Source organism: Convolutriloba macropyga, chromosome 4, assembly GCF_964194025.1.
Source record: "Convolutriloba macropyga chromosome 4, txConMacr16.3, whole genome shotgun sequence".
Lineage (NCBI taxonomy): Eukaryota > Metazoa > Xenacoelomorpha > Acoela > Convolutidae > Convolutriloba > Convolutriloba macropyga.
In genome coordinates, this window is record NC_134471.1 from 68,866,632 (window position 1) to 68,885,576 (window position 18,945).

Sequence of the window (18,945 nt, forward strand, 5' to 3'; positions counted from 1 at the left end):
TTATTTCTATTTGTTTTCTGTATTTAAATTGTTTATTAAGCGTTGTTTGTTAAGAGATTAACATTTTGTGCCGTTTATATTGAAATGAATAATCAGCTTATTTGCTGACGCGATGGGAAATTAGAAATGGTTTGTTTTGTTTTAGAGCATACGTGTCCAATTACCACTCGGGAAAGTACCACTGATCCTATTGATGGAGGAAATGTTGCATTGGAAGTGGGTGACACTGCATCCTTCAGTATTAGAAATGTATGCATTGTTTAATGATTTTTTCAGTGAGGCCCAGTAGAGGTGTTTTTAAAACGATTAACAACCTAATTGCTCGCTAATACTTTCCGAGCCGATATTTGGTTTTGAGTTAAGTGTCTATAACTTTTTGATGACGGTAAGCATCATTAGTGCTCATTTAGTATTCTGTACAGATCCGTTTTTAGACTGACGTGTATGTGATGGAGCTGTACATCAAACCAACACTCTCTAGTACTGCGAACACTCCAGTCACAGTCACAATATCAATTACAACAAAAGATGATCAGGGAAATGAAGTCGAGACAATTACAGGAATTGTAAGTAGATTAGCAAAAACAGCAACAAACCAGTTGTTAGCTCTCAGACAACATTTCTAGATATATTAAGTAGAAATTACAACTTTTCAATAATCTCTTTGTCACTCTGAAAATGATTGGAGAATCATGGAATAAATTACCGTTCATCCTTTTTGTGAAATGTTTGCTATAGCTGGATTGGAGAACAAAAATTGCTAGAACCAATAGTAAACTTTTTGTTTCTAATCAGATTTGCTCTAACTCATGAATCGTACTGCTAACATGATGTGGGGCTGTTCACTGGAAAAAACTGCTCAAAAGTGCCGAAAGTTTTTCTAATTCTTAGTTTTGGCTGTCTGGAGATTGTAATAAAATTACATAAAACACATTAAAACGGACATGCCTTGTTTCAGACTCTGGATCCAAACAACATAAACGAGCAGCTTATCGTCGATTTGGCTAGCAGACCACCTTCTCAGAGAAGCTTCGCAAGTGTTGATGTTGTAATAACTTCTGGATATACCACGACCTCAGGGTTCGATGTCCAACTTTCTTTGGTTGCAAAGATCTGTGAAGGTAAGTTCTTGCTTTATTGGCTAGCGATTAGTTGTTTTGGTATTTGTGTGCCACATTTATTTTCCCATTATGTTGTTTGATGTCTACTCTAATTGGTAGTACTGAGGTCAATTGGGAATCTTTGTGGACATATTGAATGGTAATTCAGAACCTATCCCTCTATGCCTTCTACTTCATCCAACAAAAAGTTTGTTTCTCTTCCTTTGTTCACAGCTTCTTTAACTTTCTGCGTAAATTCTTTTTGAATTATCTAAGCTAATTTCACTCCTCTCATTCTGCCTAAGGTGTTTTTGGCAACATTTGTAAATTGACATGAAAAACATCGAAGTCAAAAATTGAAAGGAGATAAACTCGTAAAAACCAGTTTTAGTTGCCTGTAGATGCCGGTATGAAATGCCTGTGTTAGATGCCGATATTGGAACTTTGAACTAATTAGTCTTAGTTTTATTGTCTATTGTGTTTTGGTAAAATTGTATTAATCGCTGTATTTGCTCAAGAAATGAATTTGTGAGGTGACCTATTTTTTCTTTGGTGAATTTATTTGCTCATTTCCACACGTGGCATTCCTCTTTCTAAGATTGACTTTTTGTTACTTTAATTGAAAATGTTAATATGTCATTTTAATTGAGGGTTTTTTGGGGGCACCTTTTAGAAGCTAATTTCGGTTAGATCTAGTTTCGGTTTTAAGTTCTTTTAGGTCAAGTTAAGAAATCAAGCTGTTAGCTACTAGCAACGTGAATCATTGCGCTCAGTTTTTCTGTGTGAAATAAGTATAAATTTTGAAATAAGTATAAGTTTTGGAAAATATAAATTTTTAACTACAGTAGTTTGATAAGTTACATTCTGGTTTAAACAACTGTTGCTCTTGATTTAGAATCGACTGGTTCTCCATCAGTCAGTGCATCAGCTTCTGCCAGTGAATCCGTGTCTGGTTCAGCATCAGCTAGTGCTTCTCTGTCGCCCTCTGCTTCAGCCAGTGTGTCCATCTCAGGTAAATCAAGTAAAAAAAATTCAATAACTGAAGCTGTTTACTACCACATCATCTATTATAAGCTTTCAAGGTTTAGTTCATTATTATTAGATTAGGTGTTATATCTTGATTCATATGTTGGTTTTTATCAGCAAATTACAATGTTTCAATTTGTGTTTGGTGTTTACATTAGTTTGTCTCAATTTGGCGTAACTTTTATGTTACCTTTTTTTCAATCAATAAGGACAACAAAACTATTCTGCCGTAGTTTTGCGCCACAATAAAATAAAATGAAATTTTAAATTATCAGAAGTTTAAACAGTGCTTTTTTAAATATCACCGAAAGAAAATTGTAAAATACTTGCTAGTCTCGACGCGTACATTAATTGACAACCCACCTCTAGGATCATAAATTTTGACAGAATACTACAGTGACTTTCATCATGGCTGCGAAGCTGTGAGTTGAGCGTAGATATATTTCGGTTATCTTAGTTTTCTTACGATTCTCAGAGAATATTTTCTAGAACAGTACCTTTGTTGATTCGGCATTTTGACTTTTTCAGAGAACAAGTTATCGCTGAGGGTGAAACTTTTTTTATATTTGGGGTGGTTTTTGATAATCTCCCCTTTTATTCCCTACTATTTTTGCACCACCCTACTACCCCAATCTCAATGACGGTAAGCTCCCTCAGCTTAAGCTACAGACTTTCAAAGCCAGCTCCTCCTCGGTCATTTGAGGACACATCTGACTATAGTCAGTTATGTTTAAATTTTTCAAAATATAATTCAGAATTTCTACATCCCTGAACGATTTCCATTGTGCTCAATCAATGGACCAAAATCTATAAAGTAGCGGGTTTTTCTTAATTTTGTTCAAACATAGAAATCATCGACGTCAAAACTTGAATATTTTTAAAGAGAAAATTCAATCTGGCTGATTTTGAATTATTTTTTTGAAGATTCAAGTAGAATTTTTTTTTCTCATCGGAGGAAAGATTTTTTAACCTGCATTGGGGGAATCGATATCTGTTGAACAATTTGAATTAAAAGTATTTGACGACAAAATTTTTAAAATTAGGTAAACATTTTGACCGTTGTTCTTTTAACGGCTCGATTTAATACTGTTGGTCCTCCTGATTGTGCAATTTTTTCGCTTTATCAGTTTTTTCTTCCGGCAATTTGTCTTTTCGAGTCACTTTTTCAAGTTCGATTTCCTCATTTTGGCGTAAAATAAAAATGTTCCTTTTCAATATTTTAAGCTGCTGTGCTTGGTTGCCGACAATTTACAAAATGTCAAATAAAAAAATGCGTTCAAATTTAGTTATTTTTTACGTTAATTCACGTTAGTCTAAAACAAAACGACTCGTGTGAGTCTCTGCGAAGCACGGAATCTTCCAACCTACCTCTCAAGGTTGGAAAGACAACTTTTAAAATCTGTTAGAGAAAGCGTTGGGAGTTTCCGTAACTTATATGCATTGGAGAAAACTTCGTTTGTTTGAACCAAAAAATATGCCCAAAAAATATGTCACGCCACACACTACAAGCACATACATACATGCACCCACACTAGCACATAAACACACAGATACAAAACTTGACACCAACAATTTTTCTAAAACACTAGGTGCGGACATTTAGCGTCCATTGTATCGGTAATCGTTAAAGAGTCTTTTTTTGAAGTTTCTCGGAATTATTGTTTGTTGTTTCTTGAGCATTATTTGGCAATTCGTTTTAATATCTCGCAAATGCGTTACAAGTTAGATTTAATACCCTTGATTTTGATTTTAAACATTTTTAAACCCGCGTTTTGTAGCAATTATGAAGTAAGTTTTTAAGATTTAGTTTTAGCCTTCTGCCTCTACTTATGTCTAACATGTAAATTAACATTAACGGCTGCCTTTAAAAACTCCTGTTTGTTTGCTTAGAGGAGTATTGGTAATCAGTAATGTTAACGTTTTGGCCCTTCAGTGTTTGGAAATTTTTTAAATAAATAGAAAATTTAAATAATTTATGTGAACTGAAAAAGAAGAAAATTTCTTTTCATGCTTCAAATAAATTTTGTTTCTTATGGAAGAATACAAACAAACTGTTTAGTTTTTTCTATTTAGTTTTAATTTAATTCAATTTAGTTTTAAATAATTTAATTTTTTTAAAAGTTTTATTATATATTTTTCTTTTCTTTTTCTCAAAAAAAAATTACAGACTTCTGTATCAGGTTTTTCAACCTAGTGATCCATAAACGCTCTTACTCTCTAATTCCTCTATCTTGCTTTATAGTGGCAGAGACGGGCTTGGAACGGTCTGCTCGAACAGTATAAAGGGTACAAATGGAAAAGATTTCCATCTTTACTTTTCAATAACGAACTTGGTTGGTTTGATGTTCCTTTCATTAAATCAGATTTTTATTCCCCAGTGGCTTTGAACATATTGAAATGGTTAGCTTTGATGAAATAGGAAGAATTGTAGGCAGAAACAACTGTAGATTATAGATCTTTTTTCACTTTTTAGTGTTACATTTTCAAAGTTGATTTTTTTCTATTTTGAGAGCTCTTAATTGCTTGAAGCCTTCTATTTTACCTGAAAAAGGTTCGATACAGAGAAACAATGGTTTGTACAATAGTTTTAAATCAGCAAAAACAATGAGATTGATAGAAAAATTATCAAATTTTTTGGGAAAGAAACAAAAATAATTAATATTTTTTTCGAAATTGTGGTCAAATATCTTATCCTTAATTTTTAGGCTCGAGTGTGCACAAGATTTACTTGTGAGAATTAATACTTGATAAATCTAAGTGGATTTACTACATTTTTCTCCGTTTGTATTTGTATTAAATTTAAACGCATAATCATTCAACTCCCCCCCCCCCCCCCCATAGCGATGTTTTTTTTTCATTTGGATTTTTCAAAACTTTAGTATTCCTTTTTTCAAATTTCTGATATATCTTTATATGAATCAAAATTAGATCTTTTGGGCTACAAAATGGCGAAATAAAGCCAGCCTGACTTATATATTCCCCCATTTTGAAAAAAAAATGTTGGAACAATAGGATCTAAAAGCATCGAAGTAAACTCTAGTGAATCAACGACGCATCGGGTTCGAAGCAGAATACAACTAACCCTTTGTTTGAGCGCAAGTCATCGAATGCCAGTCGGTTAGCAATTATCCGTTTTCAAATTCAACTTCAGTTACCATTTTTAGTCGTTTGAATAATAAAACAGTGCCTAAATTAGAGGAATGTGACGGCGAGTTAATCATCATTTTGTTTTTGTTTGCTTTTTGTTGTCTCATTTGCAACACATATTGTGACTTTTTTGTGGTCTTATTCAAAATTTGTTTTCCCATGGTTTTGTCTTCTACAAAGAAATGTTTTGAACTCAACCAGAAAACTGAAATGCCCAGTGGCACAATTTCTATTTGTGACTTTTTTCAACAAATTGTTTCAAGGCTTCCGGCATTTCTCCCGTATATTCTAGAAATTTTCTTCTAGAATGTTCTTTCTTCTCTTTTGCTGTTTATGTTGTATTGGCTTCATACCAATGCTCTCGTTAGCTATACTGTTCTATGTTCTTAGTCGGAAGAAATGATAATTGACTTTTTTTGTAGATTTTGGGCGATGGAATTGGCGACCAAATTGTTTTTGGTTCCAAGTTTTGATTTTTGTCTGGATTTGCGTTTGCTATGATGAATAAAAATTTGGCAGGAATCCGAATTCCAATCATTAAATTAAATTTTAATATGCGAAAATGTTAGGAATATTTGTTCAACTGCCTTTTTTGGATATCGTGCCAATCAAGTTTTATAGTGTTTTTCTCTTCGTTTGCAGAGTACATTTGTGTCAGCGGTTATTCTACGGTTACTGGTGAAGATACTAACATCAATGGTGTTGTTGGTGATAGCTTGGTTCTGTCCCTCCCACAGGTAATCTTTCATCAAAAATGTTTGATTTTTTTTATTCCTTAAGTTATATTGAACGAGCTGAAATGCTTTTTGAAAGTTGCATTTCCTCCAGCTATAGCGACTGATTTGACTACGCATATTGCTACCTAAGACTGAAAAAATAGCCTTTCAATTATTTTGAATTACAAGTGAAAACAATTAGACTTCAGAAAACAAAAATGATCAATTTATTGCTATTTAGTTGTCTTTTAGGCTAATGGAACGGTGCAGCTGAAAACTTTAAATGTTCGTGTATTGGATGTTCCGAGCAATTTGCTTGCCACAAGTGTGATTGTCTTCGTTCGCAACGAAGACAATTCCCCAGCTACATCACCAAGGTCCTATGTACGTGAAAACTAATTTTGGCATAGATTGATATTTTGGATCATTGCCTTGAGCTTTACGATAAATTTTACATTTACGAATTTCGTCAAGTTAATAGATCGCTATACATAATTTTCCTTAGAACTGTAGTTTAGCCTGGTCATTTAATAATACAATTCTTAGAAGATTGTTGCTAACATCCTGTAAGATAATGCTTTATTCGATTAAGATCTTACCGATATTATAGGATTTCATAATAATTATGCAAGAATAATAATAATAATAATAATAATAATAATAAATTGTTCTCGAGTAGGATGTACAATTGTTTGCAACACATGTGGTACAAATCATGTAGCATAAAATGAAATCTACTCGACAGGTCATCAGTTGGTCCAAGAGGTCCTAATCAAGTGATGACCAGTGGTACCATTACTATGATCAATGGTGTAAATGAGTGGCATATCATAGCAAAGGAAAAATAGGGGGGGGGCTCAAACCGTAATTCTAAGTTTTATGAGATCTATCGAGTTTTGTTAATAAATCAAAGCAATACTATTACTCTGGATTTTGTCTTTAACATGTACGTATTTGTCATGTCTTTACATGAGAAGAACAATTTTTTCAGTTCCTACCAACTAATGGAGATCTCTCAATCGATTTGTCGTCACTTGTAGATGAGATTGCTAATCCTTCAATCTTAGTTGAGATAGGAGCAGTTTTCTTTGGAATTGGGGGCGCGCCCACACCCAACACCTTCACCTTGCGATTGGAAGCGAACATTGAGAGAATTTGCGGTAAGAATTTTCTCCCTATTAAACCTTGAATGCAAGAAAAGTTTATGCTGCAAAGATGTCCTTTCCAGAGGCGTAAAATTTTTTCTTGCAAATTTTGTTTCAGAAGAGTCGAGTTCTGTCCCTATTAAACCTTGAATGCGAGCAAAGTTTGCTGCAAAGAAGGCCTATTCAGAGGCGTAAACAATACCTTTTTTGCAAATTTTGTTTTCTCTTTTGTTTCAGAGAAGAGTTCTGTTTCGGCTAGCGCTTCAGGTATGATTAAGGATTACCTTTTGTATATTAACATCCCACAAGATTGTAATTTTTTAAAATAATTTTTGAAGGATAAATTGCTCTCAAATAGTTGTAGGACAAACAAACAATAGTTGTGTCTCTTAAACATATGATTAATTTTAATACACGGAGCTATAGTTTTTGCTGACTGCTGTCCATTCCATGGTGCTTCATCGGGTTTACGACATGAATGTGTACAAAAAATTTCTGCATTTTCTACAGAAGTACTTATTTAAAAGATTCTTGAACAAAGGAAACTTCCGTGTCAATAAATTTTAATCACGTTTTTCAAGCATCTGCGTCACCCAGTGGCTCACTATCTCCGTCTGCATCCGCATCTGGCAGTGCATCTCTGTCACAATCTGCATCAGTATCCCTCAGCGTTTCACCATCTGCTTCAGCCAGTGCATCAGTATCAGGTAATGTTGTCAATACTCACCATGTTGAATTGTAACAGACGCAAATTTTGGCTGATTTGGTATTCCGTATTTCCTATAAGCAGCCCAACAATGCAATGTGAGATTTTTATTCCTTCTTTCTGGTTCTTTTTACAAGCAGCCTTTCTACTTGTCTGTATATTGATTAAAATTGTTTTTGAAATACGAAACATTTAACTGCAGCTACCCTGGTAGGATCCGTTCGTGGCAGTATATATCGACTAGAAGAACGCATATTTTTTTTTTACGGATTTGAACATTTTTGCATTTTCTGTCTGCTATGCTTGATGTTTCAATAAAAGTATTTTGTGGCTAGTGCAGCCGAGTTGAGAATTTAATTTTGCGAATTAAATTTTGGTAATATTTGAGAATTCATTTTTTTGCTTTTATTGTAGAATACATTTGTGTCAGTGGTGACGATACGGTTACCGGTGACGTCACATCAATCACCACATCAAATGGAGAAATTGTCGATTTGTCGATTCCGCAGGTAATGAATGCACTGTATGTATCACCATCATTATAAACATTGACAGTTGACCGTCTAATCTTACCAAATACGGATATCAAGGCCTAATGTAAGACATGGTCATTACCGGAAATTGAAAATTTGAAAGTTGTTTAAGATTTAAAAGTTGAAAGAAATTGAAATTGAAATTGAAAAGTTGTTTAAGATTTAAGATCGAAAATTTAAAAGTTGTTTAAGTTGTCTAACACATAAGGATATAAAGCCAGTGTAAGACATGGCCATTACCAGAAATTGAAATTTAAAAGCTGTTTAAGATTTTTTTTAATGTCAGCAAACACAAGAGCAGAGTTCTGAATTATTATAAAGTTATTGTAAAATTATTTTAATTTAGTAATTGCTCCCAAACGAAGTAAATAGCATTGGTTAATGGGCAATATTTTAAAAGATAAATATTTGGGACAAGCTTTGTTTAATGGGAACTATTTTAAAAGTGCCCATTAACCAAAGGGCACTATTTCAAAAGTTTAATGGGCACTATTTTAAAAGATAAATATTTGGAACAAGCTCAAATTCTTTTTTTAGAAAGTCACATTTTTGAAGACAACGATTAATAGCTGGCTTTTTGTTGTTTTAGGCAGAGGGCACGGTGCAGATGAAGACCATTGTTATCCGTGTAGTGGAAATTCCTGAGAATGTACTTGCACTAAACGTGGTTGTTTTTGTCCGCAATGAAGACAATTCCTTCGCTTCGTCACCAAAGAGCTTTGTACGTAGAAACCGACCGTCATGCTCATTTTTAATTGCTCTTGAACGAATTTCATAGCAATTATTGTAAACGTGTGTGTCCTTTTTTATGCAAATTTTTCGCTTGACAATTTTGCGCTTTTCTTCTAGAACATTCTTTGACTTCTCAAGTGACTTTTCACGCTTCCGTTCTTCATTTTTGAGTGATCTCTATTGCTCTCATTCCGAAGTAAAGCTTGTTTCTAATATAAATTGGTTGCAGCACAGAAAGAATAAGGTTCTGATGGAGCAGTTGGAAGTGATTGGGGTCAGGGTTCGGGAGGTCAATGGTTCAAATCACGGGCGGGGAATGGATTGTTTACACCCACAAAGAAAAATTGATCTAAGCTACAGTCCCTGAACTAATAGCTACAGCCTCGCCTGTTGTTCAAAAGCAATTCTTCCGACAATTGTCGGTTTTGTGTTCATGATTCGATAACATTATCGAGCTACTTCTTCATTTTTATCAAAGATTTTCATCAGGTTTTTAATGCTGAGTATGTGCTTGACTTGATTTGTCTCAGAAGGCTAGATGGTTTTTATATTTCTCGTTATTTAATCAGCTGGTTGTACTTTTTCTCCCTTACAGTGCTTTTTTTCAGACACTCCCCGGTGGACTAGATGAAACGTCAATCGACTTGTTGACAGAATTGGATGATATTGCCAATCCCACAGTCGTAGTCGAGTTGCGTGATGCTATCGTGAATCCTTTAAATCCGCCAACAGCGAATGTGCTTGCTTTGCAGTTGGTGGCCAACTTTGACAGATTTTGTGGTGAGACTTTACTCGTTAAATTATCAAGAATAGGAATAGCTCAAAATTTTTCAAAAAATATGCGGCCTGAAAAACAAAATTTATTATTATGGCTGCAAAGTTGTAAAGTCTGACGCTTATTTTTTGTTTAACAATTTTTTTTCCGCACAGCTTGAAAGGGTGCTTTTGATCACGTGATCTTGCCTGTATTCAGCTGCTTTTATGTGCGTGAGGTCATTTTTGTTCTAATTAGTGGTGCAATTAGTTTTAGTTGAATTGCACTTCAGGTTACAGTTTAAATTTCAGGTTACCATTTAAAGTTCAGTTTACCCTGAACTCTGTCAATTTCAAAAAAGAGAACTGTTTAATGAAATTATGTAAATGTATGGCTTCTAGAGTGAAATGAAATCAGGAAAAAAAACGTTGAGTTTTAATAATTTTGAATAGCCGCCGCCATCTTATCGACCGGTTGTTATTTATATGCTGATTTAAAATTTACTTCATCTCCGATCAGGCCTTTGGTTTCACGAATTGTCATGATTTTTGTGTCATTTCCAACTTCTCTTGCTTACTGATTCAACTGAATGAAGTTTTAAAATTCCTGCAAACAAGTTTCGATCAGCAATAACAAACCGAATAAACGATAAAGCGCGGTCGCTAAGTCAGCCTGACGTGATTTATCAGAGATCATTAGATCTATTATTAGCTGGTATTGGTATTAAGTTTAAAGCCGTCAGTTGAGAAGCCGAATTAAGTATAGTTATGCGATCTAATTGAAGCTCTACATCAAAATGGAACAATTTTTGACATAAAAAGAACCGTCAGTTTGTATCTTTAGTTTTTTTGCTTTAATCACAATTATATTCAAGGGTGGTTGCTGCTGGCTATTTTCCGGCAATCTGTGGACCATTTTTTTAAGTTGCAATGGTAACTTCGTTTATTCCGTTTGTTATTGCTGATCGAAACTTGTTTGCAGCAATTTTAAAACTTCATTCAGTTGAATCAGTAAGCAAGGGAAGTTGGAAGTGACCCAAAAATCATGACAAATCGTGAAACCAAGGGCCTGATCGGAGATGAAGTAAATTGTTGGCTATCAATAGCATATGGCACGAAAACTGATCTCTGAGCTATTTCGGCAATCTACCGCCTTTGTTCTTACACCAGCTGTTTGTTTCTGAGGTTGGTTTTTAAGCCCAGTTGTATTTCAGAACCTTCATCTGTCTCGGCGTCTGCAAGTGCTTCAGGTTAGATTGCAATGACTCACTTCTGAACCTTGTCTTTCCAGCTAGATCACGTATTTTAATTTCAAAGGAACGCATATATTTTTACGGATTTGAACATTTTTGCATTATCTGTCTGCTATGCTTGATGTTTGAGTATCAAAATTATTTTATATGGCTAGTGCAGATGAGTAAATTTAGAGCAGAGTTTGTAACTAATGATTTAGTCCTGTTGTCTTTTTTATGCAATTTTTTACTGACCCTGTTGACGTTTCCTCCTTATAAAGGGATAAAAGGTAACGCCCGGGCATTAAGGGCTCTTTACAGCATTACTAGACTCTATAGACTCTACGCTTTACTGGGCTTTGTATGCAATTCACGGAAAAATGTTTGGGAGACATAAATTCAAGGTGGGAAGTGTGGTTTTTAGAGTTTGACCCCCCACACTTCTCCCCTTCCTCACATCAGCCCCCCCCCCCCATTACCCCCAATACCAACCCCTGAATATCTTTCACCCGTAACCCAACGCGCTGGACCCCCACCTGCGGTTCTCAAGGCAAAGGTTCTGGGGAGGGGGCAAACAGAATAGATTCGGCTAGCCTCCCTAAACCGTAGCTAGCTACTGATGAAGCCAACCGCTCGCCAATCGTTTGAGAGCAGTTCGCGCGACGTTAGCTTGTTATGTTCTTACTTTGAAAGAAAAACAACTTTTGTATTGTATTTTAGCGTTGAGTGTAAGCGCTTAATTTCGCGATTAATTTTCTTTCAGAGTCGGCGTCACTGAGTGCATCAGCTTCTCAGTCTGCATCGGAAAGTGCATCTATGTCTCAGTCTGCTTCTTTATCAGCCTCGGCATCCCCGTCTCAGTCGGTCAGCGCCTCAGTGTCAGGTATCATATTTTAATTGCTTTTTGTTGATTTTTCGGTTCTACTTTTCACCCCGATTCATTTAACCCCGCATATGTTAACACCACATCATTTAACCCTTCTGTTAGTTAACCCCTCTATCATTTAATCCCGCCAATTAGCAGTCGACATTAAAGGCATGTTTTGTCATAATTAAGTGGATTTAATCCCACGTTCGGTTGTGATAGTTTCATATCAAGTCCCATGGGCCGCTGAGGCATGGCCATGGCCCGCGAGGTATGGCCAAATGATTATATTGCTAATTTAATAATCCTTATTTTATAGAAAGATTAAAATCGGGGTTAAATGAATAGGGGTGAAAAAGCCGGTCATCTAAATTGCTCTCATTTAATTTGCTTGTAAAGAATTGAATTCAATTGCCTACAGTTTACTAATGAAATACAAATCAAAAGTGCGCTAAAATTGGTTTCATTTTTAATTGCTCTTGGACAAAGTTTGAAGCAATTACTTTCATTTTAAGCGTTAGTAGTGATCTATAAGAACTCTAATACCATAATTTTAACCCCTTTGGTGACATTAAACCCCTTTGAGCTGGGAAAGGCACAATTAACGTCGACTGCCATTTGAGAGCAATTCGGCAGACCTTAGGGGGTTATCGGCTAATTTTGATCTTCTTTTTCGCCTCTAACTGCTTTTCGGTGTTTTTCTTTCGGTCATTGCTTTCACTTATAGCGCCAGTTTGGCGAGCTGTCGTATAGGTCAACCAATCAAGAGTCAAGTTGACTTAAGTTTTCATTTCTTCCATTTTTTCTTCTAATGTGCTGATGGTGCAAGTTTTTGCTGTACTCCTGATTTTTTCTACAGACGAAAGACCTTGAGTTGTGGGAGGTGTTTCAACATCTTTTCCGTTCTATTAATTGATAATTTCAGTCACTGTATTAGCGTAATACGTTGTTCCAACCCTCAGATTGCGGGGCATTGGAGTTTTTTTCTGCTGCACTGTTTTTACATGCTTTTTACATGGCAATTTGAAGCAGTTATTGTAAATACGGGTCTTTTTATGCCGAATTTTTGCTTGATCGTTTTTGCGCTTTTCTTTTAGAACATTCTTTGCTCTTGATTGATTTTTCACGCTTGACTTCTCAATTTTTACGTTATCTAAATTCTTCTTGTGATCGAAATAAAATTTGTAGCTAACATAGACACAATTGCAAGCAATGAATTGTCTAAGCCCCTATAGCTCAGTTAAGGAGTCAGACTGCTATCCGAGAGGCCGCGGGTTCAACCTGTTGCCCTATTTACCTCTGTTAGTTTTCTTTCCTCTGAGCATTTGACTTTTTGCCTGCGAAAATGGGGAAGGTACAACCTGGATAGCATTATATTGTTGAGCAGTTTAAAATCATCCTTCAGTCTTCAGTTTAATCAGACTTCAGTTTAATCTCTACTAAGACACGTCGTGCTTTTTGATGAAAAACAGGGGGCGGAAAATAGAGTTTTTAGCAGTGCTTTTTTAGCTGTCTACCTTTTTCAAGTCAATGTTGTTTTGTGATCTCCAAACGCGCGGCTTCCACCATTTTTTCTACTCAGGTAGCGCAGAAAAACACACACTGTACAACAAAAGAAATGCTCCAGAAGTTTTTGACAAGGAATAGTTGTTAACAAATGTCTCAAAAGCAACAAATATTTTAGAAAAAGTGTTACCGTTATTTTTTTCAATAATATTATGAATAAATTTTCATTACAACTTGTACAGACTGGGTGATTAGTAGTGAGCTCAATGGAAAAAAGGAAACAGTCATTAAAGATTTGTTATTTCAAACACAATTTAAGAAGTGCCTCTTGTTTAATTTCTACATAACTTTACTTCAAAAATTGTTGAGAACGTCGTTATACAATGTGCCTTTTCACTTTGTATTTTGTAATTTTTGCTGAATTTACGTGGCGTTCAGGAGTAACAGTTGACATCTGCAACTGCTGATTGCAAATATGAGTCTAATATGGTAATTTCAGTAAAAAATAATTTCAATAAAAATTATTAAATTCAGTTGCCTTTAATTTTCTCTTGAAAGATCTTTGAAAAAATAATACGCCAAACAACTCCAAGAAACAAGAGCGTTGACAGAAATTCTTCATCGATTATCCGTTTCTTAATAGGCTGCTTTGGTGTGAACTTTTCTGTAAATGAGCCAGTTTTACGACCCGTTGGTTGAGTGAGTTTGTCTTTTAGAAACCATAGAACATAATCAACGTGCTCAGTTGACTTTTTAAAGAAAACTTTCTTTGAGATTGAAAAAAATGTGTAATTCTAATAAATTTTGAAAAAATAGATGCTTTTTGAGAAAGTGGATATACTTTTTGTCCAAAATAGTTCAGAAAATAAGGTATTATTTTCTAATTGGATTATTGCTAAAGTAGAATTTGATTGCTCAGCTGTATGAATAGATTAATTAGACACCGACTTTACCGACTTGTAATAAAATTTGACCTCAAGAGTTTTTTTTACTCGTGATAGTTTTACTCGTTAAGCTGAAATCTTTGCTATTTAGAACCCTTTTATACAGTCTATTTGAAATCAGATTGTAGCTATTTGATCATTTTGTCAGGCGAAAGTCTAAAAATGTTTTTTAATGAATTACTAAAGTTGGTATCTTGATTTTATCAAGAATGTTTAATATTGAACAGAATTTTGCAAATGCGTGAAAGTTATTTTATAGAAGACTGTAAAGATCTTTCTAAAGGTATCTGTTATTCTTTTGGATAAAGATTATAGCATAAAATGGTTTGAAAGTTTGTGTGCAGATTCTTTTTGCTTTTTATGTTCTAAATATATCTCTATGGAATATGGGAAAAATTTGAATTGCCTGAGCGTTATCATTTCTCTACTAACATAAAGCTCAAGTGATATTTCTGAAAAGGTACTGTGTCATGTGGTTAGCGTAGTCCAGATGTTCCCCATTTTTGTAACAAAATTGAATTTTAGGCCGTTTTTTTGGGAATTTTAAAAATTTTTTCTTTCACTTCTCGGGTATCACTTGTTGTGGACTGACTATGTGTTTTCGGATTTCTTACGTTTGTGCCCCCCAGCTTAGTGGGAGCATGTTATTTGAACCCCACAGAGGCACGTGCCATATTTTTATATAATGATTTACTGTGTAATGATACGTGCCCTGTGACTGGGGGGTGCATAAGATACTGGGGGGCACAAACAGAAAAGATCCTGTTGTTCTTTCTCTTTAAGATTTAAAAATGTTCTCTCGTACTGTTGATGTTTTATGTATAATCAGAGTATTTTGTTTTTAAACAGAGTACAGATGTATAACTGGTGCTGATGTGACCTCAAGCGATGAAATCACTGCTGATGCTCTGCCGGGACAGTCTGTTTCCTTTACAATCACACAGGTAAATACCCCCCCCCCCACATTTTTAAATAAAAATAATAATAATAATAATTTAATTTCCTCAATGCTAAATAAATAACTATTTTTTTTTATAAATCAATGAAATAAAAAGCAGCTAGGTGGACGGTAAATAAGCAAGTTTTGCAACTTTTTGTAACTTGTACCTTTTGTTCTAAACGGTTTTTGAATACAGTTATAAAATACATAAAGTGCTCTTTTTTAGAACTTTAAGGTCAGCTAACCTCAATTGTGCTGTAATTGACTTTTCTGAGATATTTGAATTATCAGTGCTCAGATTGTAGCTAAGGTAATTTTTCGAAGTCAGATGAAAGTTTAAAGTTGATTTCTTGAATTTATTAGCTCCGTTATCAGTCGAATTTTATCATGACAAAGTCACTTCAAAATCAAAAAGCAGATTAAACTTTTAAAAAATAATAGTAGTTTCTGCTATCAGTCGATAATTTTGTTTCTTGCAGATGATAATTTTGTTTTTTAAATACAACTGGGTAGAATTTAACTGCAATTAATTTTGTTTCGGTCTTTAAAAGCTTTATTGACTATTCATACGTGCCAAAAAAACAGCAGGTTTAGTTATGATTGAAAGTTTTAAAATTTTAAAATGATGCTGTCAATACTTAACTTACTTCAGGGTGATGGAACAGTGCAAGTGAGACAAGTGAGCGTTCTTGTATTGAGTACTCCTTCCGGAATTCAATCTGTGGACGCAAAGGTGTCTCTTCTAAATGAGGATCAAACTCTCGCTGCATCACCGCGGATTGCGGTAAGCCATTTGATGTTATGGCTGCTAAATGATATAACTTTCAAAGCTATATTACGGTTGAGTCCTCCGAATTAAAAAAAAATGTTGAATTTTTTTGGTTGTTCTTTAAAGCTAAGGTGATAATTATTTTATCGGTATTTTTTATGAAAAGAAAACGGGTTTATGAACCCTTGAAGATATTATCCTCACAGGATGAAAACTAGCTACTGTGTTTCTGCATTATTTATTGTCTTGTTCGTATTCTTATCTTCTTATTCATATCATCAATCCCATATCGACATCTGTTCTGAGAAAACCAGCTTTTGATAACGACGGTTAACTTTTGATAACTTGAGCAACAAATTGTTTTCTCTCTCTCTCTCTCTCTTTCTACACAGCAACACCGTTTGTTTTTAAAAAGTGTAGAGTGCTTTGATGTACACAATGAATGTCCAGAGAAGAGAGATAACTGTGCTCTAACATCTTGAACCGTTGCAAAAAAATAGTTTTTAAGTTGTCAGTGAGAGCGATCAAAAGTAATTTTTTGTTTAAGTGAGGCTTCTCTATTTTTGCGTGCAGCTGCGAACTAGTTGAGCGTATTTATACTGAGGTTGTCTTGGTTTTCCTTTTCATTTCCCTGTCCATTTTTTTCAAAATTTGCGCGCAAACCTCACACCAACCATTTTTCTTAATTTGTTGCCACTTTTTAGTTTACAATCATTTTGCATGTTACACTCATTAGAATTAAATGTTAGCTAAGCTGTGTAATAAATTTTTGATCATTAACTGCTTACTTTACTCCCAAAACGAATTTTAACTGACTCGACGAAATTAATTTAAGGCAATTTGAGTTCCTAAATTGTTAGTTGATCTCGAACGAAGTTTGAATCAATTATTGTAAACACGCGTGTCATTTGTCTGCAAAATTTTTGCTTGAATGTTTTTCCGCTTTTTTCCTAGAGCATTCTTTTGCTCCCGGCTGACTTTCTTACTCTTGAACAACTCGAAGAGGACCAATTTTTTGATCGAGTACTTTTCTTTCCACGTGATGTAAAGTCCAAGTCCGCGTGTGAAAACTATTGTTTTGGGTCAATCAGCTGAAAACGTAAAAATTAGAGAAAATTATAAATTATAAATTGTTGTGATAAAGAGCGGAAAAGTAGACGTAATAAGTTTTCTGCTCAGTGACCAAATTTTTTTTGATTTCGTGCGTTGTTTTAATTGCAGTTACAGATTTAACTTTACCTTTTTTTTAACTCAATTGGATGTCTCGTATGCTATTTATTGTCATTTTGCAATTTTAGACGCTTTTTAGCTATTTTTGATTTACTTTCAATTTTCTTAAAGTCAATAGAGAATTTTTAAATTGCACTTTGTTTTGGTGTTGATTATCTAACGTTTTGATTGGAATCGGGTTAATATTGTTTTTACTCAAATTGTGGAAGTTGTTGCTTAAATTTTCTCTTTGCTTTTGCTTTTCAGAATCATTGGTGCTAAGCAGTTGTCTATTTAATTTTTTTTGTTACTAAAAGGGGTTACTCGAATTTTCCATAGCATAGGAGGTTTTAATAAAATAAATGAAAAAATGTCTTTTTTTCTGAATTTTGTTTATCTCAATTTTTTTGTTTTTTGTTTTGTGTTGCTGTTGGTTGTTGTTTACTATCTGTTGAGTTGTTTTGGTGTGTCTCAGTTGAATGCAGATCTGTTGCAGGTTCTCTTCGGGTTAATTTTTGCGATGTCAAAAATTGTAGAGAATCTGTTATACAGAATGATTGTCAGATTGAGTTTTTTGTTCCTTGTCAACAGCCATCTTATACTGAGACCATTATTAATTAAGTGCTCTCTTTGTTTAGAAAATTCATTTTACATATGCAATGTAACTTAAGTAGAAATTTCAACTTAAATGGAAATTAGAAATCCTCCAACAAATTTACGAGAATACGTTCAAGGTCAATTAACGAAACGACAAACAATAAACCCGGGCGTAAGGACTAACATTTAAAGGCCAGTTAAAGGTTACTGCCTTAAGTAATCGAAACTTCATTAGAAACTACCAAATGGTAGTACTCGGCATAATGTCCTCCAATTTAGAGCTTGAATTCACCATATTTTTAAACAAAACTATTAAAACTCCGGACCAAATGAGAACAATTTTCGACACTCGTTCAGTCCGAACTTCTTTTGGGGCCAATGGTGGCTATGAATTTGATGTTTTCTTCTTAATTTTGTTGTATCAGTGGGCAGCTAATTGTTTGTATGACCTCGCCATTATTTGTTCTCATTAAGTATAAGTTGTCTATTGAGTTTTACCCGCTTTTGCAGTACTTTTTGTTCTCCTATCATTTAGTAGAATTAGAAAACCCCCACATTCTAGTTATCTACATTTGAGGCTATTTAATTGTTCTTGACTTTGACAAGACTTGCTTTCAAATTATCAGTGAATTTTTCGTTTTGATTTTGCTTTTACTTCATTTGTTCAATTAGTCTCATTCATGAACGATATCATATACTCTCCAATTATTTGCTAATTAATTAGTTGCTAATTAGTTGCTTAAAAGTATTTAATAGTTTAATTAATGACTTTGACAGAAATTTTTTTCAAAAATGTCTGATTTTTTAGTGCTGCCGGTTATTTTAATTTTTGTTGTCCTATAATTTAATCTCTTTAATGGCAGGTCTAATCGGATTTTTAATAAGCCATATTTGAAACTTTTTGTTTTCAAATCTTTTATTAAGATTTAAATGACACTATTTGTTCTTTTTCGCACTAACAAAGATATGAATAATTTTTTTTTCTTTCGCGTGCTGAGTTTTGACTTTGCCTGTCAATTTATTTG

The 18,945-nt window shown here is 34.3% G+C and overlaps 1 protein-coding gene across 28 annotated transcripts in view; it reads left to right on the forward strand.

Moving 5' to 3' along the window:
* The window catches only part of LOC142337853 (uncharacterized), a 232,282-nt gene that overhangs the window by 115,127 nt on the left and 98,210 nt on the right, over positions 1–18,945 (forward strand). For 27 of the 28 annotated variants that reach the window (XM_075387410.1, XM_075387418.1, XM_075387416.1 and 24 more), the window contains 16 exons: positions 146–249; positions 435–566; positions 959–1,121; positions 1,996–2,112; positions 5,916–6,010; positions 6,242–6,373; positions 6,981–7,149; positions 7,372–7,401; positions 7,716–7,841; positions 8,255–8,349; positions 8,963–9,094; positions 9,714–9,885; positions 11,073–11,108; positions 11,854–11,973; positions 15,255–15,349; positions 15,998–16,129. In XM_075387410.1, coding sequence (XP_075243525.1) covers positions 146–249; positions 435–566; positions 959–1,121; positions 1,996–2,112; positions 5,916–6,010; positions 6,242–6,373; positions 6,981–7,149; positions 7,372–7,401; positions 7,716–7,841; positions 8,255–8,349; positions 8,963–9,094; positions 9,714–9,885; positions 11,073–11,108; positions 11,854–11,973; positions 15,255–15,349; positions 15,998–16,129 — 1,850 coding nt within the window. The remainder of the gene's footprint in view (positions 1–145; positions 250–434; positions 567–958; positions 1,122–1,995; positions 2,113–5,915; positions 6,011–6,241; positions 6,374–6,980; positions 7,150–7,371; positions 7,402–7,715; positions 7,842–8,254; positions 8,350–8,962; positions 9,095–9,713; positions 9,886–11,072; positions 11,109–11,853; positions 11,974–15,254; positions 15,350–15,997; positions 16,130–18,945) is intronic. The other variant, XM_075387411.1, reaches the window with a different exon arrangement.